Source organism: Cygnus olor, chromosome 28 (assembly GCF_009769625.2).
Source record: "Cygnus olor isolate bCygOlo1 chromosome 28, bCygOlo1.pri.v2, whole genome shotgun sequence".
Lineage (NCBI taxonomy): Eukaryota > Metazoa > Chordata > Aves > Anseriformes > Anatidae > Cygnus > Cygnus olor.
The window spans coordinates 2,045,166-2,072,655 of NC_049196.1; the positions used below are offsets into that span (position 1 = coordinate 2,045,166).

General features: G+C 43.1%; 4 protein-coding genes across 4 annotated transcripts; 2 read left to right on the top strand and 2 right to left on the bottom strand.

Moving 5' to 3' along the window:
- Window positions 1-3,331: 3,331 nt before the first annotated feature.
- Window positions 3,332-4,279, top strand: LOC121060884 (feather keratin 4-like). The gene is made up of 2 exons (XM_040539066.1): window positions 3,332-3,360; window positions 3,664-4,279. Exon 2 carries the CDS (start codon window positions 3,684-3,686, stop codon window positions 4,062-4,064), a length of 381 nt encoding a protein of 126 aa, XP_040395000.1. The 5' UTR covers window positions 3,332-3,360; window positions 3,664-3,683; the 3' UTR covers window positions 4,065-4,279.
- A 7,954-nt stretch (window positions 4,280-12,233) lies between these two features.
- LOC121060648 (feather beta keratin-like) lies at window positions 12,234-12,908 on the bottom strand. Its single transcript, XM_040538593.1, has 2 exons — window positions 12,877-12,908; window positions 12,234-12,590 (listed from the first exon to the last, which is right to left on the bottom strand). The coding sequence occupies exon 2, from the start codon at window positions 12,567-12,569 to the stop codon at window positions 12,234-12,236; it is 336 nt and encodes a 111-aa protein (XP_040394527.1). The 5' UTR covers window positions 12,570-12,590; window positions 12,877-12,908.
- Window positions 12,909-18,790: 5,882 nt separating this feature from the next.
- LOC121060885 (feather keratin 4-like) lies at window positions 18,791-20,798 on the top strand. Its single transcript, XM_040539067.1, has 2 exons — window positions 18,791-18,859; window positions 20,005-20,798. The coding sequence occupies exon 2, from the start codon at window positions 20,026-20,028 to the stop codon at window positions 20,380-20,382; it is 357 nt and encodes a 118-aa protein (XP_040395001.1). The 5' UTR covers window positions 18,791-18,859; window positions 20,005-20,025; the 3' UTR covers window positions 20,383-20,798.
- Window positions 20,799-24,696: 3,898 nt separating this feature from the next.
- On the bottom strand, window positions 24,697-27,168 carry LOC121060886 (scale keratin-like). Its single transcript, XM_040539068.1, has 2 exons — window positions 27,019-27,168; window positions 24,697-25,550 (listed from the first exon to the last, which is right to left on the bottom strand). Exon 2 carries the CDS (start codon window positions 25,527-25,529, stop codon window positions 25,134-25,136), a length of 396 nt encoding a protein of 131 aa, XP_040395002.1. The 5' UTR covers window positions 25,530-25,550; window positions 27,019-27,168; the 3' UTR covers window positions 24,697-25,133.
- Between the last annotated feature and the right edge of the window lie 322 nt (window positions 27,169-27,490).

The window sequence follows — 27,490 nt, forward strand, 5'->3', positions numbered from 1 at the left end:
GTGTGTGTGTGTGTGTGTGTATTTTGATGTTTTTTTTTGTTTAAATTCCTTTCATTTTACTCAACAGGTGGAAAAATCTACAGACTGCAGCACTACAATGCTTAAGTTATGGTGATCATCCTGTTCACAGTTACAGAGAAACAACTCTGTGACACAGGAGCCTTTCTGATGTTAATAGCTGATTTCTACAGCTTATTTTGAAAGGGTTTTGTAGGGACTGGAAACAAGATTTAAAAACTAAGAGGTTCAAACAAGGTGAAAAAGAATGTCTTTGCTTAAAGACACTAGGGCAGAATTAATATCATGCACAAGGTATTCCAAAATATATCAATTTTAACCGCTCCTTTATTCTGAAACATCATAGAGAACCCTTTCAGACAGTGGATCCTGGTCCAGCTACATACGGGAGTTTGGAATAAATACATTTACAATGGGAAATTATATCCAGCTCCTCACCTGGTGTAAGAGACCATAGACCACAGTGAGTGGTCAAATAATGGGTGCCCTCCTGGATCTAGGTTTAAATTTAATAATTTTTTAAAGGATTTATATGTCAAAAATATTGCTTACAGCATTTATTAATTGAAGTGCTGAATTAGATTACACATGATGACTACCTCTTGACAGCAAAATTCATGTCCCTGCCCTGCTGTGAGCTGTAATCTGTGCCTCTGTGGATGTATCAGGTGGGATGGAAATGCACTCTTGTCTTTGCTATTTATTAAAGAAAGATACATTACCCTGGTCTTGGTCCTGATTATACTAGGGAAACTACAACACAGAAAACAACTTATCAAGTCTAGACCCAGGACAGGGTAAATACATCCCAGTTAATGCACAGCAGCAGTCAAAACAGATTTCCAGTAGGTCCTTTGCCAAGAATTTGGGGAGAGGTTTTTAAGACACCTTGGTCATCCTACATGCGCTGGGGTGAGGACAGCCCGCCCTCTGCGTAAGCCTCTCCAGTGCAATGAGGGGACAGTAATCCTTCCTCTCATACCTAGACTTAGCTGGCTCTGATACGGGTTCCTGACAGCAGTGACTGTCCCAGCTCTCCATTTTCATGGTATCTGGGTGCCAACCTCATTTACATAAGCTGTTAGATAATAGAGTTACAATTATAAGTAATACTAACAAGTACAAGACATGCCTGAGATCTCCTCCCAAAGTCTCACTTAATTGCCAAGAGATGTTTGGTAAATTATTTGGCCTCCGTCTTAATCATCCCTTCTAGAAATCATCAGTAGTAATTTCCCATTTCATGCGGGGGGGTTAGATAGGCTTGCACAGAACAGTATTTCACCTGCTGGGCAAAATGCTTAATATAGTACAAAACTGCAGAAGGGAAAGGTTGACTTGGAGGCAGAAGAAATCAAACCAAAAACCAGAAAACAACAGAACAAAAACCACTGTAGTGCATACCTAAAGTATGCAACAATCTGTGAAGGCAGTTTAGGTGAAATGAGTTTTATGGGCCAACCCCCAGGACCTGTCAGACCTAGAAGACCATACTGGGGAGTCCTCACACTGGGTTCTCCAAGCCTTGCAACACCTTCTCCTTGGTCCTGTGAAATCCCTCTGGAATTAAATCCTTAGTAAGCCAGATGGATCGTGGTCAAGTTTGGCAATACAACACTAATGATCATCTGCATTAGGGTGGATTCTCAAACAGATGATAGAACGAAGGATGGTGATCCAGGTGGACCTGGATGGCTACAATTTCTTTCCGTATTTACAAGGTGGTTACTACTCTATGGAAATGACTGTAAAAGCAGCCATCTGCTAGTCAAGACGCACGCTGCATAACAGATACCCATGCTGCCAAAACACTTGAAGGTCTGAGGAGCTCACAAGGCGGAGTCAGTTCCTGCTGCCAGAATGAGCACAGTTGAGTGGCAGGGCAGTGGGGTATGGGAAATACCAAATCTGTATTTTCATGCAAAAATATTGCTTTTTCACTGTGTTATACAAAACCACTCAAGCAAATTGGACTATTCTTATTGGCTTTTAATAATTTTATCATGAAATAAGACTAAATAATGCACTCAGCCACCCGTTGATTCAGTGGGAGAGCTGGGAGGAGCACCTGAGCAACCAACTCCTCTCTCTTTTATTTCCCGTATTTTGACACTGAGTCAAGTACCATTGTTTGGAGAACTGCAAGAAACAAAACAGGAGATTGTCCAGCTCCAAGCTACTGACAACCTAAATACGCATCTCCAAGACAAAGGGAAGAAAAATTACTGTACACAACCAGAAGAAAAACTCATTTATGGGAACTTAAGCTGTACAATCGATACTGTCAAACATAACACAGAGCTTCTGGCTTGTCTCAGTCTAAAAAATAACAGGGCAGGGATGTGGTGGCTAACACAGGTTGCCAACATGTAACCATATTATTTCTGCACTTCTGTTTCCAAATATGGTAAGCAATGCATGATGATATATGAAATCTTTAAGATTAAAGGATACCCCCCCAAGTTAAGGCTGACCAATTTGATAATACTTCTATGTTGGTTCTAAGGCTAGGTACATCAGCTGAGAGCTGGACAAGAGTTTCCATGTCGCATGTGTAAAATTTAAGACCTGTCACATTAAACAGTGCACAATCTAGTAAATCTGATTATCTAAATAAACACAAAAGCCTGTTTTGTCATGCTCTGATCTGGGTATTGCAAAACTATTTCCTATAACAGCATATTGTAGCTAACAGTCTGATGCTAAGGATGGACTTTAAATTTAAAAAGAATGATTTGCAAATATCTCTTCTAAAACACAGATTTCTTTCTCTGTAAATGAATTGCTAGAAAAGCTGAAAAGTTAAACTGAAATAGTAATTAAAGAATCAGACTGCTATGGCTTTGGACAGAAGTCGGGGACCTTTAATGCTAGTTTTGACTTAGTATTTATAATACCAAGAAATACAATGAAACACCAGTATGTGACCAAATCATATACAGATGTTAAAGTTAAATGCAGCAACATATTGTGAAAACTTATTTTGCAGCTTCACAGCAAAGTAAATCCAATGTCCCTTTATTTACAAAAAAGTCAAAAGAGCTATAGCAAAGACAGAAATTCTCCCCACCATTTTGACATGACATCTGTGGACAGCAACGCAGATGTAATGCCATCTCGGGTGGAGTAGTTCAGTTACAAGAAACAATATGCAAAGCAATTACCTTGATTGACACATGCAAACAAAACGTATTTGGTGGTTGGAGGAACAAGGAGGACTAATGAGGACAAGAATGCTTTGCTTCCCCCAGGCAAACTGGGGAATGGTATAAAAGCACCTGCAGCCAAACACCTCCAAAACACTTCAGTTCTCATCTTTTTGTCCATCTGCTGTTGAACCTAGTAAGTAATTTTCTTTGGGGAACGTGGGAAGGTTAAGCTAAAAATGTTAATTCTGTTTACTTTAAAGAAATTCAGGCAGAGAGTGCTGTAAGCATCATTTCGAGATGTGTAACAGAGTAACAGGGAATAGAGTAAAATGTATTTTAGTTTTCTGATCTTCAGTTATAAAGGATTTACTTGGGGCACTTGTTCTCTGAATGTGTTCCTTCACTGTCACTGTTTTGGACAAGCGAAGGCTCTCTTATGCAAACACTGCCATGCTGCCACCCTTGACCTGTGCTCTCCCCACCCCGTGTCTTTCAGGCTCGTCTCCAGGCAGAAGGATGTCTTCCTACCAGCAGACCTGCAACTACAGCCGCCCCTCACCCTGTGAGGCGACCTGCCCACAGCCCTTCGCCAATGCCTGCAGCCAGCCCTGCGTCGCCTCCTGTGGGGACTCCCGAGCCATCATCTACCCCCCGCCCGTGGTCATCACCTTCCCGGGCCCCATCCTCAGCTCCTGCCCTCAGGAGAGCATCGTGGGCAGCTCGGCCCCTCTGGGGCTGGGCAGCTCCTTCAGTCTCGGAAGCTCCCAGGATGTCCAGAGCCCCTCGGGATCCGGGGTCGCCCCAGGCGGCCGGTACTCCTACACCTCCTACACCCGCAAGACGACGTACTGCCCCTCGAAGCCCCGCTGTGATCTCCCCAGCACCAAGACCTCATAGGGGGCAGAGCAAACCCACGGCCTCTGAGTGAGCAACAGGGCTGCAGCAGGAGTCCTCTGGGGCTGGCTGGCACCACCACCTCCCTGAGAAGCAAGCCCAGACACTCTGTTCCCTTTGTATTGGATCTCTGCTCATGATCCTGTTCTTCATGTAATCCCTTTTTACTTTGCTGTTGTGTAAATTTAACTTAATTCCTCTGCTTTGTTCCCTGAAGTGTTGCCATGCTCTGATAAATCCTATTTGTTAGTCCCAATAAAATCCTTTCTACTGCACACTATCATGCTTTATGTCTTTATCAATTTGGTTTCTAAATTTGTAGCCCACTGATGCTAAAATAAACTTTGATGACTAGTCTCTTGCTTAAATTAAGGTCTGAAAAGGGAATCCCAGGCCTTGATATGGATCCCAAATGCTTCACACAGATGTTACACGAGTACTACATTCTTGCTGCATTTGATAGCCTGAGGATCCAAAAGAAAATCTGACAGACAGTGAACACTCCTTCATCCCCCTGTTTCTTTAGTATTTTGTGGTATAAATGCAGCTGTTCTCAGAAGGACATGAGGAAGGAAAAGCAATGAGGGTGAGGCACAGCATCTAAAAAAATCAGGGGCAAGAGGAGCCTGGAGTCCAGGTGCACATTTCAGGGTTTGGCCTACAGGGAAAGGCTCTATTCAGTCCTTGTCATGACAAGCTCTTTGGGGCTTATCTTCTTCCCTGAACAGAGAAACAAACGCATCCTGAGACAGTAAGCCTGATGAGCATTACTGACTTCCTCTCCCATCAACATTTCTGAGGGCCTGACTTGTGCAGTCTTGAAAACGCTCAGCTTTCTGCAAGCTAGAGTATGTGAACTTCCAGCAGAGCTGGGCTTAGCTAACCACATCACAGCTGTGCTTGCTGGCCATGACAAAATTGCATGCTGCAGCCTATTTTTTTTTTTTTTAAGGAATCAGCCTGCAATATGACCTTGGAGACCCAAGGCAGCAATGCCCAGCCACAGTGCAGCATGCAGATCACAGACACGGTGGTAGAAACACCTCCCCCTTGCTGCTGATGAAAGAAACAAAAGTTCTTCAGACCTGGTGTTCCCTCTACCTGCTGCCCCAGGAATGATGTTCATCCATCTCCTAAAAGTCCTGGAACATGTACCCAAACTCATCCAGGACATGCAATACCATGATGGGTGGCAGACCATAGCCAAGTGGGACATGTCTGTCTGTCTTTTGGACACCAGCCATGGAGTGCATCCCTCTGGAAGTACCCGGAGCCTGGTCTCACCAGGACCTCACCCTGCACAAAGCCAGCTGCAGGGCAGGTGCAGGCGTGGTGAAGCCCAGCTAGAGACTATGTGGTCAGGAATGCAACTCTTGCATTAAAAGACTGCATTTTCACTACACCCCTGTGGACTAGGTGGTTGTTACAGGAAGAGCAACTGAGACATCAAGGTAAAGCTTCTTAGCATCACTTGCTGATTCAGAGGAAGAGGTGGTAGGAAAATACAGGTGTGCCTATTCCCAACAGTGTTACAGTTAACATCTGGGTGGTTTTTACCATTAGCAGCAGGGTCCTCCCCTGCTAAGCTAGAGAAAAAGGCAGAGAACCTGGCTCCATATAAAAGAAAATAAACACGGAAGGAAAAATGGTGAGTGATGTAATTTTGCAGAAGGGTCAAAGGTCAAGGAGAAGCTACAGATGCAGCTGAGCATTGCCTGCACTGGGCCTCACTCATGGGTTATGAGCTGTCACCATTAAGCCCACAAAGATCACTTGAGAGCAAGAAATTAATTCAGGATGAAGCCAGGGAAGAAGAAGAAGAAAAAGCAAACCAGACCAAAAATCCCAGCAATCTGCACCACCATCAACAGTTTCCTGCCTCATGTTCTCCAATTCGTAGTGTTTGGGGTTTTATGTTTGTTTGTTCTTTGCTGTTTAGTTTTCTATGGTACCCTTCAAAAATTTTGATGAAATTCGGTGAAAGAGATGAAGACACCAGGATTAAGGAAAATGATTAAGAAAAATAAGAAGAGAACTTTGGGTATTTCTGCAGGGTTATCTGTTTTGTTTGTTTGTTTGTTTCCATCAGTCCCCAAAAACACAGCTGAGGAGAGGGCAAGGGGCAGGACCACAGCCACTGCTTCCTTACTTAAATTCAGAGCAGCTGAATGGCTCTAGTACCTTGAAGTTGTAAACAGTGTTTCCTGCTATGCAATCCTTAGTCATCTTTCCATGAAACCTCTGAAGAAATAGTGCTTAGCTGCACATTTTGATACAGTTTTCCTCGTTTCTGTCAGTGTCAACTAAAGATCTGTAAGTGGAGCTGTTACAGGTCTATGGTATGGATTAGATCTCATCTCTGGTGTCTCTGAAATTTGCATTTTTCCCTTGAGACCCTAAATGGTTATAAACCACCTGTGGCCACCAGAGATCCCTGAACTGTCTTTGATTCTTGTGAACAGAATATAGATATATTTTTTATTTTACTTAAAAGTCTGATCATATTACACTTTAAGATGGCCACCTAGAAATTCCTCTTTCTCTAGACGTGTAGAAGATTCAGGAGTGGTGTGAGTTGTCAGTTAGCTGGTGAAGTCCTCCAAGGACACTGACAACCTTATACCAAAGCAGAACATGCAAAAACTAAGGTTGCCTCCAGAAAAATGCTTTCTTGTTTATGTATTATGAAGCTATTGAAAGGTTATGCATTAAAGATTAACCCATGGAAAAAAATAAGTGCAGTGGGGTACCCTAAGCAATCTTCTGCCATTAAAGAAGTCCCCATCTAATAATTTATAAATGACTTTTCACACTGTTTCGTGAAAAAGCTTCCCAGGAGATAGACTCATATCAAACTCTTAGAAGAATCAGGATGTTAGCAGAATAATTGTCAACTGCATAAAGCTGCTCTTCTGACTGCATTTCAATACATGGGAAACTATTGAATAAATTCAGTCTTAACCAAACTAGCAGAGACTGTATAACAGAAGCAGTGCCCAGAAAAGGGTTGACAAGTAAGCACTGTTTTCCACTTTCTCAAAGTCCTCATGAGTATGAAACAGCATTGTTCAGGATAACATGCTGCTTTACCAACTGATATTTGTTGCATATGCAGCTCATCTAGATGATGCAAATTTTTTTCTGACTTATCATAATTACTATGGTGTTCCCTGCTTCATCATGTTATTACACAATACTACACCTTGTGTTTCGGTTCCTTTCAAAACTTCGATGAGCAGATCCTTCCTAGTATCAATCCACTCCCTTAGTTGTTTGTGGGTGGGAATGAGTCAAGGTTTTTTTTTTTTTTTTTTTTTTTTTTTTTTTTTTTTATGATTTTCTGGTTTTTACTTACTTCTCCACCCCAAACAGTATTAGGCACCTGGTTGCATGGTCCATGATGTTGTGACAGTGTCTAGTGAAATTTACTGCTGTAATTCATTATTTGCTTAGAGTCTGGTTGCAGGCACTTTAAGTCTTGCCCTGGAGAGTCATGTTAGAGGGTAGTGCAAGTAAAAATAGATGGAATTTTCCTTCTCCAAATGTGTCCCCTGTACTGGATAGATTACAGGGAAATTCAAGGGCTAAAGCAGTTAATGGTTTCTCAAAATCACTGAAATCCTTTTTAAAGGCATCTTCTAGAATTACCATTAATTTTCTTACTCCATTTGAGACATCATGAACAAATTTTGATCATCCCCACGTTCCCTAAATGGGCTCTGCACTTTTGGCTTCCAAAACCAAGGCTGTCTGCGGCCAAGAATACAGATACTGCCATGTTCTAAAAGTATTGAGTCTTGGAGTGAAGACCTCAGACCGATACTGAGCAGCTCAAATGGGGACACGAAGAAGGCAAAATAAACAGACTTGCACCTTGGAGTTTCAAAGATAATACTTACAGTCTATGCCCCAGCTCTAAGTGGATTTTAAAATAAGTAAATAAATAAAAAGATAAAATATCATACATACGTCAGCAAGTTTTATCATAACTGAGCTACCATTCATTACCACAGAGGGCTAAAGACTGGGACTCATTTCATAGAGGCTGAAATCTGGTGAATCTGAATGGGATCAAGAAGTTTAGGGTACGATGACATAGTAAGGTGTGAGGGGAAGCTGGGAATTGCCTAATAGCTGCAAACAGTGAGCAAAATGATTATACACTGTGAGGTGTTACATGTAATCGCTTCTGTTTTGAATCTAATCAGACCTCACGCGCAAAAGGTGCCTCAGATCCTCCAGGCTATCCGAGAAGCAGTATAAAAGCACGCGCTGCTCATCTCTCTGCCAACAGCTTCTCCTGACTTATAGGACTCAAGTAAGTTTTTAATTCTCTGTGCCTTTTTGATATGCTCTTTTAATGATAATTCTAATTGAATCCTACGTGGATATCTGCTGTTGCAGTGACAGGGCCAGCAGGTCACAGATCCTGCTGAGGACCTGGGGTTGGCATTACCCAGTTTCTTGAGGGATTCCCACAGATCTTGCTAAGTCTGAGCTTTGAGCATTTTAAGACTTTAGTTCCTAAAGCTAGCGCACAGGCTAGCTGCAGCCTAGTCTTGGATTCAGCAGAAAGTTAAGCTCAGTTCCGAAGCCCTGTGTGAGAGGGTACTCTTAAATTTTTATTGCTGTCATGCCTACTGTTTTTAATTTGGAAATGCCTCATCACTTCACCTGCTTAAATAAAAAATGTCTAGTTCTAATCAAAACTAGGTCCTGTCTTTGAGAAGTCCTGCATTGAACTGGTGTAGAAAGGTCTACTTCCTTTGCTGTACAAACAACAGTTTTCCTCTTTAGGACTATAGACCTTTAAACCTTTGATAAAAGCGCCAACTGCTGCAGCAATTGGGTAGCTGTAACCAGGGGTGCAGAGGATCCTGTCCTGCAGGTCAGCTACTGAAGGAAGGGTGCTGGGTGCGATGGCTACTGGTCTCCTGAAGTACAGACACATCTGTGCTCCTTTACAAGAGAAGGAAACACAGCTGAACCTGGCACTGCTTACGATGTAGCCCTTATGGATTTGTTCTGGCACACCATGTATAGACATGGCAAAAGTATAGGTTGTTTGATGTACTCAGGGTGGTTAGAAAGAGATGAGAGTTTGGCAAGTAGAGAGGATAAATATAACTCAAGCAGTGTGACTAAAAGATGGGAAAAGAGCCTGGAACTAAAGCCTTATCTCTGCTCAAGACACTGCTCAACCATATAGCATCTTCATCAAATACACCTGAGCACACACAAATCTCTGTCCAGCTAGCCACTTATTTTACATGTATTTCTCTGTCTTCCTGTGTTTCAGATCCACTTCCATTGCAGAACCATGTCTTCCTACAGACAGCTGTGCAACTACCAGAGCTTCAATCCATGTGAGGTGGCCTGCCCACAGCCCCTCGCCGGTGCCTGGAACGAGCCGTGCATCACATCATGTGGTGACTCCAGGGCGGTGGTCTACCCACCCCCTGTTGTCATCACTTTTCCTGGGCCAATTCTCAGCTCCTGCCCTCAGGAAAGCATAGTGGGATCCTCAGCACCAGCTGGCATTTGGAGCTCACTTGGCTATGGGGAATCTTATGGCTACAGAGGCTCTCTGGTTTATGGGGGATCACAGGGGAGCAAGTTTTCATACCCTTATTGCTCTCAGAGGTTCAGTGGCTACCACTTTAGGAAGAGTGAGCCCTGCCAAACCCAGCAAGAATATACTTGCACCAAGAGCAGTCAGGATAGTGAATGCAAGATCCAAACTCAAGCATAAGATGAGCAAGAGAAGTTTCTAAGATGCTGGCTTAAAAAGGCTGAGTCTTGTTAACAATTTATATTTGTGCTCATATCTGCTTCTGCACTTCTTCCTCCTTTGTTATAAGCATGCTCTTCTATTCTCCTTGTGGTCCAGATTTTCAAATGCATTAATATTGCTTCTACATTCAGTCCTATATTTTACACCAAGCATAATGGAAGAGTTGTGATACTCCCACCTGACACTGCCTGATGTCCATCAAGAGCTATGTTAAGGGATGAAAACTGGACTACCCCATCACACTTACAGCTACAGAAGAAGAAAAGAACACTGTGCTTGAAATGAAGTTTCTTGAACAAGAAGTCTCATTTGTTAGAGCCTCAAATTCTCCAGTTGCTGTATAAACATGTTTTCCTATTGTAAACCCTCCTGCTTTATCTCCTATTAAAAAATCATGCTGCATTATAATATTAGCATTCTAGTTTTCTTTTTCTATCTGTTTTATAAGACAACATGGTTGAAAGAATCTCCTGCACAAAACTTTGGTGCTTCCGTTCTAGTTGAGTCCCATAGCTGGAGGGAAACAAAGACCTTAAATAATCAATAGCATCATGCCGGTCTTCTTCTCAACAATGAGTTTTCCCGTGCTGTTGTTTACTTTATCCCTTGCACTTCTAGAAAACTACCAGGGACAGAAAGCAATACAGGGAACGGAGAGGAGATGTACCACAGTTTTCATGCCTGGACACACCATAACAAAAGAGCATAGGACACTTACCGTAAAACAGGAGCTAGCTAAGCACACCTGGCACAATGTGCAGCAGAGGTGCAGATTTGATCTCCCAGTACACTTATCCTTAAGACAGTGAACTAAAAGAGCCCAGATCTTGAAATCAAGCAGGGTTCTGATAAGAAAAACAAGGTACTATACACTGCTCTGCTAAATAGATTTAATGTAATAGCAAGCTACATCTGAGAGGTTGCTTAGCTAAATGCACTATTTATTGCTTCCAGCTGGTCCCTGAGCACTGCTGGATCACTGCTCCCTACTTTCTGAGAACTTTCTGCACCTGCTTCACTTTAATGTAGCCTTTTCTTGGTCATCTAAGCTATTCTCAGAAACATGAGTTTGTTGACCTTCCTCAGTTTCCAACTTATGCTCCTTATTTCTTAGGTTTCCACTAGGATACTCCTTTTCTCTGGACAGTAATAAGAAGCTAAGTTAGTAAAACATATCTGCTGTTGGTAATTGCAATCCCAGTTGAGGTAGCTCTATGATCTCAGAAAGCTGGCTATGAAAATACAGAACAGGGAAGAGGATTCAAGTTTCCTGTATCTCAGATTTGGGTTTCATTGTTAAATAACTTTTTGTCTCTGGGAAGCTGCCTCTGTTGCTGTGCCCCATGTAATATTCCCTCTTCACTTCTCTATGTTACATAGAACTATAATAAGCTAATGTTCATTTTCTATTACTGTGTTATATGTAATTAGAATAGTTCTGGTTTAAAAACAAACAAACAACATAGAAATGCAGAGGAAGTAGGGTTGAACTATACTGGCTATTTAGAACTTCACAATAGTCCTGAAAATTTTAACTAAGGGCTGGGCAGTTTTCTCACACATGGCTCCTTGTAAAGATTAAATCACATACACAGGCAAGCCTACCATGTTGTAAGCAGAGTTTCCTGATGAATGAATCCATAGGCATTAAATAAACACTAGGTCTGTGAGAGCATAATATTAATCTCACTGATCTCTGAGATAAGAGTATGGTTTGGTTCAATTGGTTTGCAGAGGCTGCAGTATCCCAAAACAGAAAGCAAACACGTGTAGTATTTGGATGCAATCATAAGTGTTTATTAGAAGCAAGAATTATACAGGTTAAGCAAATTAAAGGAAAGTGTACAAGATGGACCTCAGTGTTTGACAAACAGGACAACTTGGTAATCTACATTGAATGTGTTCAGTATGGTGCTCTTCCTTGCAGTTCAAGGTTCAGATGGGCAGGGCAAATCACAGTGCAAGGTCACATCTGTGAATCTTTCATATGTTAAACATCTGGTTATCAAAATAAAAAAATGACTAAAGAAATAATGCATGCCCCCCCCCCAAATTAAAAACATACACAAATTGGTTTCAATGATACTAGTGTTTTATTGCTATAACAGTGAGGAACATGTTTTGCTTAGTCAAAACTAGGATTTCTAAGAATGGAAAAGAAGCATTTTCACAGCGGCAACATCAAAAGCAAGAAGATCATAAGAAAGGCAATCAGAAGAGCGGTTCCCATGGGTGCTGAGTAGCACCCACAGGTCTCAGAGGATTAGCTGGAGTCATGGGTGACCAGGGCTCGGGGGAGCTCCTCAGCTCAGATGCACAGCCATGTCTCGACGTTGGTTCCCCGCTGTTTCTCCAGCCATCCATACCCTCTGCGGTGCTCAGCAGGGCCTGCAGTCCCTGTAGCGATACCTCCTGGACTGCTGGGAGAAGGAGGAGGAGGAGAAGCCCCCATAGGGGAGGGAGCCCTGCAGAGCCCTGGGCTGCCCCAGCCCCAGCCCCAGCGGTGCTGAGCTGCCCACGAAGCTCTCCTGTGGGCAGGAACTGAGGATGGGGCCCGGGAAGGTGATGACCACGGGTGGGGGGTAGACCACGGCACGGGAGTCCCCGCAGGAGGTGACACAGGGCTGGCTGCAGGCGTCAACGTAGGGCTGCGGGCAGGTCACCTCACAGGGGGGGAAGCAGCGGGAGCTGAGCTGCTGGCTGAGGTAGGACATCCTTCAGGCAGGGAGATGAACCTGCAAGGTGATAGGAGCCAGAGTCAGCCCGGAGCCACCGCGGGGACCTCCCAGGGAGCCCCGCCAGGCTCCGTGCATCTCGTGCTGCCAGGGTGGCCAACAAGCTGGAGATTGCCCATCACCAAGTTTTGCAACAAAACCAACTGCACCTGCCAAAGCCAGTAAGAGGAGCACGTTTTCAAGGGAAGAGAGGCATAAGGATGTCAAGACAAGGAGAGAGTATTTGTCAAAGATTCAGTTAAACATTTTTTAGCGTGATGCTCTAAGTCAGAAATGTCATACTTACTCAAAGCACCAAAGAGGAGAAGTCAAGAGCAGCTGTCTGATGTGAGCTGTCTGTGCTGTGAGCCCTTTTTATACTGTTACTTGAGCTGCCCACTGAGTCTCTTACACCTCGTGAACAAAATCTTAATTAGTGCACAAACACACAGATTACACATCACTCCTCATTCACGCTAAAGGTTTCCTCACTGTTAAGAAATATTACTCAGCCCAGGGTTTCCTCAGCGTTCTTCCTTCTAAGAAGTCATCTGTTAGACTTCCCTTGATTTGCAATATTTCTCTTTGTTTGTTTTATCTTACAGCTATTGAAGTTTCAGTATCAGAAGCTGTTTTCATACACTGTATTCATTGCTGTGTTTTAATGACAGATATCTTGTTACTTTCTCAGGGACCATTATTAATTTTTCCTTGGAAATGTAAAGGTATACGGAAGGCTTTAATCCCTTTCTTTTCCTGATGCAGGTCAGTGATGATCCATTGAATCACTGAGGACACTGCAAACATCCAAGTGATTTGCGGCATTGCAACAGTCTCCTGTAGGATTTAAGATTTTTGTGCTCAGCACAAACCGATGGACATGCTCGTTCCCCTCTTGGTAATGGAGCCAGGTGGTTGCAATGCAGCTGTGACACACCACAATACAACGTTGCTTACCCCAAAGCAGAGTACCAGTTCTGAGAGTAGGAGTGCTGTCAGCTTTGCTGATGTTTTTTTTGCCCTGATGAGAAACCAAATGGAAGTCACACAAGATTGTGCTAATCTGATTGTCTTGCTCTTTTTGACATCCAAGCCAAAGAAAAAAAAAAAAAGCCAGGAAAAAAAATAATTACAAAAAAGCACTATTTTAACAGTTACTGGAGGTTTTTGCTCACATCAGACACAGGCTCACAGTATTGCTGCAGCCAGAAGGACGTGCTAGCCAGGTCTGTGGTCCAAAGGTTTCAGAGGGACACAGGAGGGAAAGTATAGTGTTCAGGGGCAAAATAAATCATAGCAGATCTGCAAGAATTAGTTAAACAAATCGCCTCTATGCTTTAGTGTGTTGTATCAGACCTGCAGGGAATAGCCGGAATGAGAAACTAGGCAGGTAGAATCAATCTACCATCTTTAGTCTAGGTATAAGCCCTACCATGCTTCACCTCAACATCAGCAAGGATTTAAGGGAAGACATTTAGACCATGGAGCATTGCACTACTTGTGATACTGAAGAGTGTGTGAAAAATACTGGCTTAGTGGAGCAATTGCATAAGTAAGTTTTCCAGCATATTTGGAATGTCAGAAAAATCAGCAAAGCGTTTCAGGAAGTGAAGCTGTTTCAAAGTTTAAAGAAGAAACAAGAGGGTGTAGGAAGAAACTGATAATTGACCAGACAAAGAGTGAATCAAGCAATCATAGGAGCCTGGGGAGTGCCAAGCACTGTTGTGTTTTGCAACAAAATAAACATGAAACACACAGGATGTCTCAACCCCCCCCAGGCAAACCAGCGGATGGTATATAAGGGCTCCTGGCTCAGCAGCCCTCAGACCACAGCTCTCCGCTTCTCCTCCTTGTTGATCTGAGTAAGTCTGATCCCTTAACCCTCCTTTATCTCCTTAGGGACAGTGGGTTTGGGATGTTCTTAACCGACTCCTGAACTGCAGCACTCTCAGTCCCTAGCTTTGTGTGAAAACCTTTTCCTGGGTATTCTCGCTGGCAAACTGGGGGGGTTGCAGTGTTGGCTGTAGGGGCTCAGGAATGAGTGGGGTCAGCCTGCGTGCTTTTTGCTTTGAGCTCAGGGATTTGCTGCACCTGGCCACGGGTTTCCAGCCACCTCGAGCAGCAAGGGGTGCACGGAGCCTGGCGGGGCTCCCTGGGAGGTCCCCGCGGTGGCTCCGGGCTGACTCTGGCTCCTATCACCTTGCAGGTTCACCTCCCTGCCTGAAGGATGTCCTACCTCAGCCAGCAGCTCAGCTCCCGCTGCTTCCCCCCCTGTGAGGTGACCTGCCCGCAGCCCTACGTTGACGCCTGCAGCCAGCCCTGTGTCACCTCCTGCGGGGACTCCCGTGCCGTGGTCTACCCCCCACCCGTGGTCATCACCTTCCCGGGCCCCATCCTCAGTTCCTGCCCACAGGAGAGCTTCGTGGGCAGCTCAGCACCACTGGGGCTGGGGCTGGGGCAGCCCAGGGCTCTGCAGGGCTCCCTCCCCTATGGGGGCTTCTCCTCCTCCTCCTTCTCCCAGCAGTCCAGGAGGTATCGCTACAGGGACTGCAGGCCCTGCTGAGCACCGCAGAGGGTATGGATGGCTGGAGAAACAGCGGGGAACCAACGTCGAGACATGGCTGTGCATCTGAGCTGAGGAGCTCCCCCGAGCCCTGGTCACCCATGACTCCAGCTAATCCTCTGAGACCTGTGGGTGCTACTCAGCACCCATGGGAACCGCTCTTCTGATTGCCTTTCTTATGATCTTCTTGCTTTTGATGTTGCCGCTGTGAACATGCGCTGATTTCTCAAACTGTGTCTTTTCCATCCTCACAGGCCAGAGGCAGAGTTATAGGGGTTAGAAACTGAACGATTTGTTATTTAGCCTGAGAACACATGTACTGATTTTCTGGTTTTGTGTTTCACCTGGAAGATGTAACAGAACTCATGTTAGGAAAGTTACTTTGCTCTCCAGGTAGGTTTTATCATCAGCAAAGCCTTTCTGTATATTCCAGAGCAGAACTTGACTGAAAAAATTAGCTCTGTCAGAGGAAAGAAAACGTACCTTGTGTGAAGTGCTCAGTGCTTGTTGATGAAGTGTTTATAATCTTGTTTGAGAAACTGGAAACATTCTTTCACTTTTTGTGGTTTATTATTGTAAATGCCATTTCTTGTTCTGAATAAAAAATCATACTGCATTCTACCATTGGCATTTTGCTTTTGTTTTGCTTCCCATGTTCTTCACACCTCTCCCTTATATCCGTCCCTTATATAAATGGTGATTATAAGCCCTCATACAAACACAGGGCCAGCATAAGTCATGTGCAATGCATAATTTCTCCCCTTCCCAGCCACTGGAACCAGAATTATCATCTTACAATAGTGAATGTCATCACAGAATTCCCTTTGTGCTGGGAAGTACGTGTGCCTCAGGACTCAGCCAAAAAATATATATGCTGAATGTGGTTATTTGGGTTAGAATATATCAACATTTAGCATAGGTCTATTTTTATGTTCAGATAAATATTGCCACTTTACTATTGTCCTTACTTTGTAACATGACCATCACTGTGCACAAGGCGCTGGCTGAATCTTGCTCACTGTATTTTTTGCAGAAAATGCCAAGATTATTGTGTCATAGGACATATGGGAATATAGCCTAGAAGGACTTTAATAACAGACTGTGTTAAGGTGGTGCCTGTTCCTCATTAGGCTATTAGGGTTTTGTTCTGCTTATATCAGACAAAATAATCTGTTGTTACACAGTTAAATCAACAGAATTATACAAGCACTTCTGATAATTATGGATGATTTAAAAGTCCCAGACTTGCATCATTAATTCTGATCTGGAAAGTGCACCGCAATTTTCACGACAAGTTGAGGGTATGCCAGTACTTCAGCCCAGAGATGTGAATTCTCCTCCTCCTCCTCCTCCGGCAGTGCCTGAGCTAACTCAGGTTTACTCCACTCGAGTCACACTCTCCACGAAGCCACAAGAGTGCAGTGCTGAGTCCTCTTATCCCTATAAATGTTTATCTTGCGGTCCAGGCTAGGCTTTGTGGCCATCCCAGCCACAGTTTGCTGTGGCCACAAAAGCAGTCATGATTTTGGGCTTGAATTATAGTCGTGCCAAGGCATAAGAATTATTTGTAAAGCACTTAGAAATATTTGTGCTCAAACAGAAAGTGCTACTCAACCCCTCCTCCTTAGCAATTGCTCCTTTTCTTTTGCATTTCCCTTCTCTCTTTCAGGTGGCTCATCCAAGTGTGCTGTTATGTGACTCCTCCTAGGGTGTAGTAGACATGCCCTTGCAACCTGGGTGTGCTGTGTTACCAGACGAGACAAATTCCACCCACACTCTATGAGATGCGCTCTCGGATGGATGATTCCATAACCATCCACCATGGGCTTGGAAGAATCATACAGAGATATCTGAGCATCATGAGCAGAGTTAAGATTTCAGTTAGAAACTGGAATGAAAGGTGTCTGTTTGTTATTCTTGTGGTGGCACTCCATGCCAGCCAGGAATAATTTTCGGTCACTCTTGTAATTCAATAATCCAAAGTCAATTCATGGAAGTTTTTGCAGATACATCACAACATTTTTGATGGTGTTACAATATTTTTTTTTATATAGAAAAAATGTTATGCTAATTTAGTAAATGTGCTTGCTGATAGTTCACATCAAATAGATGTAAGTGTTCCACAGTGATATTGTCATTTGACATACAAGGAGTCTGTGCAGATGTATTCCATGTGTCATGCTAACGTTGCTTTTCAAAGAGCTATTTGTCTCTGAATATTTTTCTGTAATGTATTTGCACTGGCCAAAATCACTGAATGGTTCAGGTCAGTGAAACACGCAAAACTTCCATTATATTGGAAAAAGTATAAAAACAGGAATCTAGACCCTGATTTGTGGATCCATATAATTATAAAATTAAAGCATGTGGCTGTCACCCTAAATAACATGAGTCAAAAGAAGAACTTTGGGGTGTCAGCAGTATCGATAGATCCTAGTACGTAGCTTTCTCTGCCTTTTCAGGAGAGCAGGATGGATAGGAGAGGGATGCATCTCTAAGAACAACGTGATTCATTTGCAGGTAGCACCATCCCTGTCATCACCCATTTCCAGACAAAGTGAAACCAGGTGTGGTTCAGGCAGGAAGAGGAGACCGGGTGGGTCATTTGCCCAAAACATGTTCCCTCCTTCCTCCCTTTGTTTCTATTCCTGTTTTTTGTTTATCTGAGTCTTTCACTATCAGTAGCATAAAGGGCGTCTCAGTAGGCAGTGCTGGGAAACACTGAGAGAGGTCTCAAGGTGTCCCTGGGACAGAGGTTTCCCCAGCCTTCCTGCAAGTGCCACCTGTACAGCCTTACACTGCTGTATTGCAAAAGGTTACCAAGTGCAGGTGGGCAAACTGGAACACAAATTGCATTTTGGAACGGGAGTCTGAAAGTTATTCAAACTCAGGCATTCAACCTTCAATTCCCCAGAAGGAGCTGGATTTTAGAGATGAAGAACACGCCTTCTTGAGGATAAAAATAAGCTATTATAAATTATATCAATGTGAACACATGAAATGCATAGATTCTATTGAAAATAATTTTACTAGTGAATAACTGAAGAACTGAAGACAGGGTGCTAGATCAGAGGAACAGATCTGCTGAAATAAGCACCAATCTTCTGCATCAGCTGAAACTGGACTTGAGATTTCAGCCCAAGGTTTTCCTAGGGTGATGCACAGTTTCAGGTGGTCTTGGAAGGTGCGGATAGAGTTTAATGTGTCTTATATCAGTCATGGGAAATAATGTGCGTGGGTATGATGGGATAAATTGCACAATGCCCCCTTATTGTAAGATGATTTGGAAAAGTGGTGTGGTATCCTGGCTATGTCACCATATTCTGTTTATGGATAAACTTCAGAGCAATCTTTGCTCTATGTGGCATTCAGAGAAATAGAGGGGAAATAAAACAATTAAAAGAAGACAGATTCATTGTAGAATGAGGAAAAAAAAAATACCTGAAAGGAATTTAGCACTTGAAGATTAATGAGGAAAGGCTTCATACGGCTTTGTCTGTCAGAGTAATAACGACAAGAACACAGTACTAATCACTGTCGCTGAGCAAAATAATTGCATTATCTGGGGCAGTTACAGGTGGAGTGAATTTTTGTTTGATAATGCATTAGGACATCATACATGAAGAATGTCTCACATCCTCCTGATTGCCTAAGAAAAGACATAAAAGCGCTCATAGTGCTGGGCTGCTCTAACCATTTCTCTTTACCTGCTCTTTGCTGTGGAGGGGTAAGTCTGAGCCTTTTTTCTTACTGCTATTTTGATATTGCTGTAGCAATACAGGACTTTGACACAAAACTATGATTTAAAGAAATGTTTAAAATGTTTGAAGCTTTCTTTCAGCATGAGCTGTTTCCTACTTATTTAGTGGCAGGCTGTAAAAAGACAGGAAAAGAATTTTCAGAGCAGCTGATAGTTTAGGATATGTGAATTTATGTATAGTGAGATGTACTGAATTCCCATGTCCTTCAGCCTGACCATTCTTCCTTTAGGAATCTGCCTTATTTTGTACACATTGACTTGCAATGGTGACTACCAAAAAAAAAAAAAAAATTAACTCCGGCTCTGAAACTGAGCAAGGCAGCCACCATTAGCTATAATGTTTTTTTCTTGTTCCTTGCAATTATTTCTGAATTAATTTGAAGCCTGTCAGGCATCATATTATGCAGTTGTTACAGTCAGGACATTGTTCCTACTCTTTATTTCCAGCCGTTCATATTATGGGTTTTAGTAGGGCAGGGTGGAGATCCAGAGGAGCTGCAAGGTGATTGCAGGGGAATCTTGATGCAAGCTGTAGCGTCTGCAGGGCTCTGGAATAACGCTGTCACTGACAATCAGGCTTGCCCAAATTTTAACTCTGTCTCTCCTGTTACCTCACCAAATGGCTCTGGGCAATGCATTCACTTCTCAGCCTCAGTTACCTCTTCCTTAAAGCTGGAAAAACAATGACTTGCCTCATGCAGATGCTGCAATGATTACAGGTGATGCAGGGGATGCTACTACACAAGTGCTAGCTGGTATTGCTGTTCTTTTCTGCAGATATTTATAAAAGAAAAGGTCAAGTGTCACAGAATTCAGATGCACAAAGGGATGGCAGAAAAGAGAAATAGTAGGTAGTGGGATAGCTCAAGTACAAATACACAATTTCTTTGCTCATTAATGAAGTTTTTAGGTACCAAATTAGGACCCAGAAGGAACAGAGATTGTTTTGGGAAAGGAAGAGGGCACGAAAAGAAGATGAGACAAGGGACAGCTGAAATCTTCATGTTCCACCTCTTCTCCCTGTCTTCCATTCTTTCTCTTCCTAGCCCAATCTCCGTTATTTTGATTCTTGAACTTTCAGTCTCATGTTGCCTCGATGTTGTGTGTTTCAGATCTGTCTCCATTCCCATAAGATGTCTTTCTATGGACAGATGATCAGCTCCCGCTGCCTTGCACCCTGTGAGGTGACCTGCCCGCAGCCAATGGTGAATGCCTGTAGCCAGCCCTGTGTTACATCCTGTGGAGATTCAAGAGCTGTGGTCTACCCACCACCTGTTGTCATGACCTTCCCAGGACCCACCCTCAGCTCCTGCCCTCAGGAGAGCATCGTGGGCAGCTCAGCACCAGCTGGCTTTGGGAGCTCGTTTGGATACACGAGCTCTCAGGGTCCCAGGGGCTTCTATGACTCTGGGAGACCGTACACTTACGGGAAGTCATATTCTTCCTATGGGTCCAGTGGCTATGGCGCTGGGAGATGCAGATCATGTTAAATGGGCAGTGAATAAAATAAAAGGAGCAATCACTCAGCACAGAGGAGGATGCATCTCCACAAACTCTGTTACTGACATGGCTTTTCTGGGGCATGAGCACCATCTCTGAACACCAGAATTACACGTATTTATCAGACTAATGATTTAATTTAGTTCTCTGATTATTCTTACCAGTGGCTCAATATAATAACATCCTAGGTATATCAGCAGTCTTTGGCTTGTTAAAAGTTGGACAGCACTGTGTAAATCTTCCTCTGCTATGAAAAAGAAAGAGTAATGTATGTGGAATGCACAGCCCTGGAGCAATTCTCTGCTTGAAGTCTTTAATGGGACCCTGGCAGTATATTGCCTGTATTTTTCATGCTCCATCACATCTTCTCCTTCTTATTCTCTCATTAAATTGTTCTGCATCAACATTCTGAGCTTTCTGTTCTTTATTTGTCCACCATTCTTTATTTATATACCGTTCTGGCTGAGCATCAATCTTTGTAGCCAGCCGTGACAGTGTTCACATTCTTTCAACAACTAAAGTTGGAAGGTGACCAGGCCTTTTAAGCAGGAGGAAGCATAATGACTGCCTTCTGCACAAAAGTAATTTCATGCTGGATAAACATGCTTTTGTAACTCATACAACTAAGTTTGAAATTTCCTCCAGGAGAGGTGTGGTTCAATGTGTATTCGTTACATGCTAGCAAAGGAAGTTAAATACACAAGTAATTTTGGAGATCTTCCCTGTGTCTCGCTACTTGCCCAAGGCTCCAACTTAATAACACCTCTTAGATTGGTTTTATATTTTCCATTGTTTAAAAATAGCATGTAATAATCTGTGGGTAGAACTTTCCTTTGAATGGCCAACAGGAAATTTTAACTGCATAGTGAATCTTCACTGAAATTCTATGCATTCTTGAAGTTTCTCATTAATACCTCTAAATTCTTGGCAGCTTCAGTTAAAATAAATAAAAGAAAAAATCTTAAGTCTTCCCTGAAGAGCCATGCATATAATTCATGTCAAATACTATTTTCCGTCTCAGGCTTACACCTAAATTTCAACCTACTCATAAATGACTGGATACTGGCCACATTCAACACTTCCCTTTGTTAAACAGCAGCACAGGTCCAGGCTGCTTAGCATGTCATTTGAAGCTGTTTTTCTAGAGAGACAGTTTGCATACAATTAGCATAGCTATCAGTCATCTGGTGGCCTCCTGCCTGCATAGGAAGAAGAGAGCATTCGGAGGCATTCACCTCCTACCAATTCTGCTCATGGTTGCAGTACCAGCCAGGGCTCTGAGGGACCAGAGGTCAGACATTGCTCAGCACTCCTGCTGTTCCCTGTGTGAAACACCAGCAATGCACTGGCAAACCTCACCATGTTCCAGCAGGCTGATTCCGGGAAAAGTCCAGCGTCATGCTGGTGAAATTTCTTTAGGCAGGATCAAGCATGTGGTAATAACTTCAAAGGGTTTGGAGGTGTGACTTCACTTGTAAAAGTACCTGAAATGAGATGAGGCTACAACGAGGTAGCCAGCCAACACCTCTTTCTTGTTAGGATGTGTCTGAAGGCTTTGTCTTGTTTTTATGCTTCCTCTGTCCGCAGTGCTCTGTATGATTATACTTGGAGTCACACACATGCTGTCAAAAAAGCCCACTCATTTGCACAGGTATGCAGAGCACTAAGGCAACCAAATCAGATATTTTTAAGCCACATCACTATGGTATTGATCACTACAAAAGAGGCTCTTTTCAATAATGGTGTCAGCAGACCTGGATGAAGATGCTTCACCTACTATGCTATAGAAAAGACGGGCATGGGAGGCAGAGGCTGGAGTCTATGCTATAAATAGATCATTGGAGTCAGTACTAATTGAACAGTGGACTCTAATGATTTTGAATGGCACTTGAAGACAGAGCACTTCACACCACCATTATTTGGCAGTCCCCTGGAGAGCAGGAGCTACAAAACTGGCATTGCTGATGCTCATCTGCCAGCCTGAATTTGCATGTTAGGAGCATACACCAGAGCAAGGACAGAAGGACAGTTCTTTAACCACTTTCCATTCTTCTGCTCTGCTCCTGACCATTAGCAATCTGCCACTTCCTAAATGCACAGCAGGCTGAACTTGGATTACACTTGCACCTGGGTGTAATCACAGAAGAACACGATGAAAGATAAGAGGACTAATTTCACTAGCAGCTGGAATGCATCTCAGGTCAGACCACATGCAGACTTGAGATGGGAGGAACAGTCTGCTGTTTCTGGTGTTCCTGTGGAGGAGTGCTGGGATCCTGCCAGTTTGTCAGCCGCTGCAACACAGGGACCATGTCTGACTGAGGTCCCCCACAGGTCTTGGTCAGCCGTGGGAAGTTCAGGCTGGTGGCACTTAGTTCCAGTGACTCAGACTCCTGTTCCTCCTGTCAGTGAAACAAGTAACGACCAGAAATGGGAAGCAATAATAAATGAAATCAGGTCGCTGTCTCATCTGAACTATAGAGGTCACTACACTCTCCTCTCATCTAAATGTGTTTATACCCTAGTACAAAGTAATGCTATCAGTAAAGGAGATGCAATTAGAAGTTGATTCATAAAGGTGTTGCAAACATAGCCCAAAGAGTGTATCCTCCTCCACACTAAATTACAGCTCAAGACAGATATCTGTGGGAGTTAAACCTCTCATGTTTGATTTAAATAGATGGATTCACTAAATACTTACTCACTACTAGAGCCTGATGGTTTGTTACATGGCTCAGGCTCTCACCACTGGTAAATGTCCTGCAGGTGCAATGGCTTAGCATAGCAGAACCAGAAATGTGCCCTGCTGAATGCCAGCTTCCTTCCAGGGTTTAGACCTGGAGCAATTAGCAAACCGATCACTTACAGTCAACCTTTCACCTGTTTTGCAGCTGGAGGATCTGAACTTGAATGTTTCAGATATTTTAAAATGTTCTATCAGAGAAATCTGAAGAGATGACTCTTTTTTAGCTAATTCTCCCCTTTTACTTAAAAGACAACCTCAGAAGTCATGTCTTGAATCTGTTATATGTCCTCTGTCCTGTATACTACTAGCCATGTAATGCAGTCTTTCAGCTAAAATAATCAGAAGTCCATGGAAACATGTCAGTTTGATTATTTCATTTTCAGAGTTCTATTGTGGAAAAAAAAAAAAAGTAATTGGAATATATTCCATTTTAAACACCAACAAATTGACTAACAAATGGCAGTGAGAATAGTGAACTAGACTACAGGTAAATTTGAATATTAAGATGGAAATTAGCGTTACTGAAATGGTCTCCATCCCGATGTATGCCAGACAGGAATATTCCACTGTGAGCTCCTTATCCCTGCTATTTTCCTCCTCTTCCTACAGGAGATGAGAGCACCAGTGAAGACCAAACCTGGAGCTAACCAGTGGCATAGAAATCTGGAAGCAGAGACTGTACACTGAATGTTAGATTGGGACATTGGAGAGAATCCAATTCTGGGCTTTACCAAGCATTTCCCATGTTACCTGGGGAGAATGTTAACTAATGTTTTTCTCAGTATGGAAAGCACGGCCTTTAATCTCTGTACAAAAGATGCTTATCTGCTAAAAAGGGAAAAGAGCAAAGCTGCTCATGCTTTGCTTGTCTTGTCAGTTTACTCTGAAAGCACCTGAGGGCAGGGTTTGGCTTTACTCTTTGTTTGCATAGCACTGAACATGCCTCATTTGCAGCTTCATTACAATTAGAATTGGCTATATTACCAACAGCTCAGAAGCTCTGAGCGTCTTCTGCTCCTGATACTTACTGAACTAGTTATTTCTTAGAGGAAACAGGGATTATTCCTTTTTCCTATTGGGACAGACAGGCTGATGACTACAAGAAGGGATGAGCATTGTATTCGCTGCTTGGGATGTCTGGAGTTAAAGCACTGCTGGGCAATGTCAGGGCTGTAGGTTGAGCATTGTATTTGTGAATTTACAGGTGCAAATTTACATTTGGAAAGTCCTCTGCTGGACAATGATACCTCAGTGGAATTTGTGGTCATGCTGAACTCAACGTGGAAACCCACAATTATCTATCTGAACACTCATGGAAAGGCCCCACTGAAATCACATTTAAATAACAAAAGTTAAGATACTACATTATTTCAAGCCATTAACATCTTCAAAGGATGAACAGATCCTCCTCAGGGTGTCGTTATGGAAATGTTTATGACACTGTGTAAATTCAATCTGTACTAAAATGTTTTGTAGCAGTAATTCTCAGTTAACAGCTTGGTTCTGCCCATGGCAGAACACCACCCAGAACAGGCGCAAGGGAAACCAGAAGGCGTTCTGTGATGCAACAAAACTTTAATGAGAAACAAATGCCTTTGCAAAGCAAGATATCACAGAATATGAAAACAAACAAACAAAAAAACTGTTTCCAGACAGTTTCAAAGAATGTTCAACAAATGTCCTGTTTAGAAATATTGCTGTCCTCAGCTGGCTTTCCTCTGTCTGTTGTGCCACTCCTGATGAAGATAGTTGCCATTACGAGGGATGCTTATATTGCATATGCTGTCCCACAATAGTTTTTTAAAAATGGGAAAGCTGGAACAGGTGCCAACAGTGAACAATAAACTAGAAACCGAAGGGAAAACCAAAAGAAGATGAAAGATAGAAATGCTAAGTGGCAGCAGCTCCACTGCAGGGCTGCCGAAGCGCTGAACCCACATCCTCAGTGCTCTGCGTTTGGGTCTTCATGCAAGACTCTTCCATGCTCTTCTGCCTTTAGCATGGCCCGCAGCTGCCACGGAGGAGCTGCCTGTAGCGTCGGGAGGAGAAGGGGCTGCAGTACCCACTGCTGAGCGTGGAGGGGGCTGAGCTCCCATAACCGTACTGTGCTCCATATCCTAAAGAGTTCCCGTAACCATAAGAGCTCCCGGGGCTGTAGAGGCCCCCCAACCCCAGGGAGCCCCCAAAGGCGGGTGCTCCGGAGGAGCCCACCACGGCTTGCTGGGGGAAGGAGCTGAGGATGGGGCCGGGGAAGGTGACGACAACGGGCGGTGGCTGGACCACGGCTGTGGAGTCAGGGCACTGCCGGACACAGGGCTCGTTGCAGCTGTTGGCGATGGGCTGGGGGCAGGCAATGCTGCTGGTGGTGGGGCACAGGTCATAGCAGGACATTTCTCTGCAGGGGAGGTGATCCTGAAACACAGAGCACAGAGCTGAGTAAACACAAAGTACAAGTTGTACTGGAGCACAACATTTGGTACTGGGTTGCTGAGGAACAAGCAAATGATCGCCTGATGCACAGGCAAAATTGATGAGTTCACAAACTTTTGCATCAATCATCACCGCCTTGATCTTCCCTATTCAGTAATCCCTGCAATTGTATCATCCTCCAAGCCTTCTGAAATTGCTGCTTTCTTCTTTTTTTCTTTCTTTCTGTCTCTCTCTCTTTTTTTTTTTTTTTTTTCTTAAATTCCCTCCTGGAGGAGCAAAGCATCAGCAGTAAGTGTTACTAAAACAGAAGTTCGCTTCCCTGAGCAGTGCAGTTTGAAACCCCAGAGCTGTAAGATCTACACCAGAGCTGACTTCTTCATTGTACCAAATGAGACAGAAGCAGGTTTTGAGTCAGGAAACATGCAATGGAGACATAAACTCAACACTGTTTTAACTGCAGATTTCATGCTCCTTTTCTGGTCCCTGTCTACTTTTAAGCTCTCTGGGATAATTTACTTCCAGTTGTTCCTTTTTAGCTCTACGTTCCCTTAATCTCTCTAATCCCTGTGGTAAAACCCCCAAAGTATTTGAGCTCAAAGGAGACGCATATACTTGATATATTATATAAAGTTACCCTATGAAATATTTCTGTCCACATATTTCTTGTCGTAGCTGTACAATTTCATACTGAGTGTGGAGGAAATTGGGAAAATGTAAGCAGCTGATTTCCTTCATCAGATAAAAATCCAGTTTGCAAACTACCATTTCCACAGAAAGACTGGCTATTAAAGCTTGTGGCTTACCACTGCTTCCAGTAAAAAAGAGGAAATATTTTGTTCATATAATAGCCATGCAATGCAGAGAATCAAAGCATTGAACTCAGTGTATCCAAATAGCAAATCTGGATCTCAATTTGCAAGTGGATATTTGACAAATACACTGGATCAGACTTCCTACCTTCCTTGCTATTGTCTCTGGGTAAAATAACTAGGGTTTAAAATAAGCAGGATTCAGTTTTTACCTATCTGTATAAACTAAATGCAAGCTAGGATTATTTTGTAATAAAATTCCCATGTAGATAATGCTCTTTACTCAGCTGAGTCCCTGAACAGCTTAGATTATAGCCATGTCTTTCTGATTTAGTTATTAACTGAAGTGGAACAGGAGAATTCTGCATTTTAAAGCTTATGCCTTCCTATATTTTCAATCTGCTAACAGGACAGAAATGCCAAAATATGAATAATAGTGAAATAAAGGCCTCAATCCTTTTTGTGACTCCTAAAACTTGCAAATATACCAAATATACTTTAAACAAAGTGTGTGTGTGTGGGGGGAGGCAGGGGGGTATGACACAACAAAATAGTCCTGCAAACTTAACATGGTAGTATGGTACTGTATTCTAAGGTCCAGTACAAAAGCATTTTGGCATTTAGAAAGAGATGAGACGTACCTGATGTAGAGGAGAGTCTGCAGGAGAAGGAGATGAAGTAGGTCTGCGTACCCACTCCTTTTATACAGCTTTTCAGATTGCCAGTGGGGGCTGAGGCAGTGTACACATGAGGTCATAATCACCAACCAGCCCAAATTTGAAGCATTTAACTTCCCAAAATGATGAAATTGTTGTTGCTTGCTGTTTGCAAAATCACCCTAAATCTCTGAATAGCATGATATGCACATTCCAGCTCCCAGGTCTCTTTCATCTAGAAGCTTAATTGACCAGCTTCTTTGCTGGTATCATTCCACCCTCCTCACTGGCATTGCAAGCGGAATTAAACTGGTTCTATTTATTTAGCACTTCCTTCATTAACTTCCCGTAATGATTTTAATCTGTGCTATAACTTGCTGTCCTATACATGTTTGTATTTAAGCACTTCGGAACTAGGCTATAATCTAATCTACTCACACATTTTGCAATGAAATAT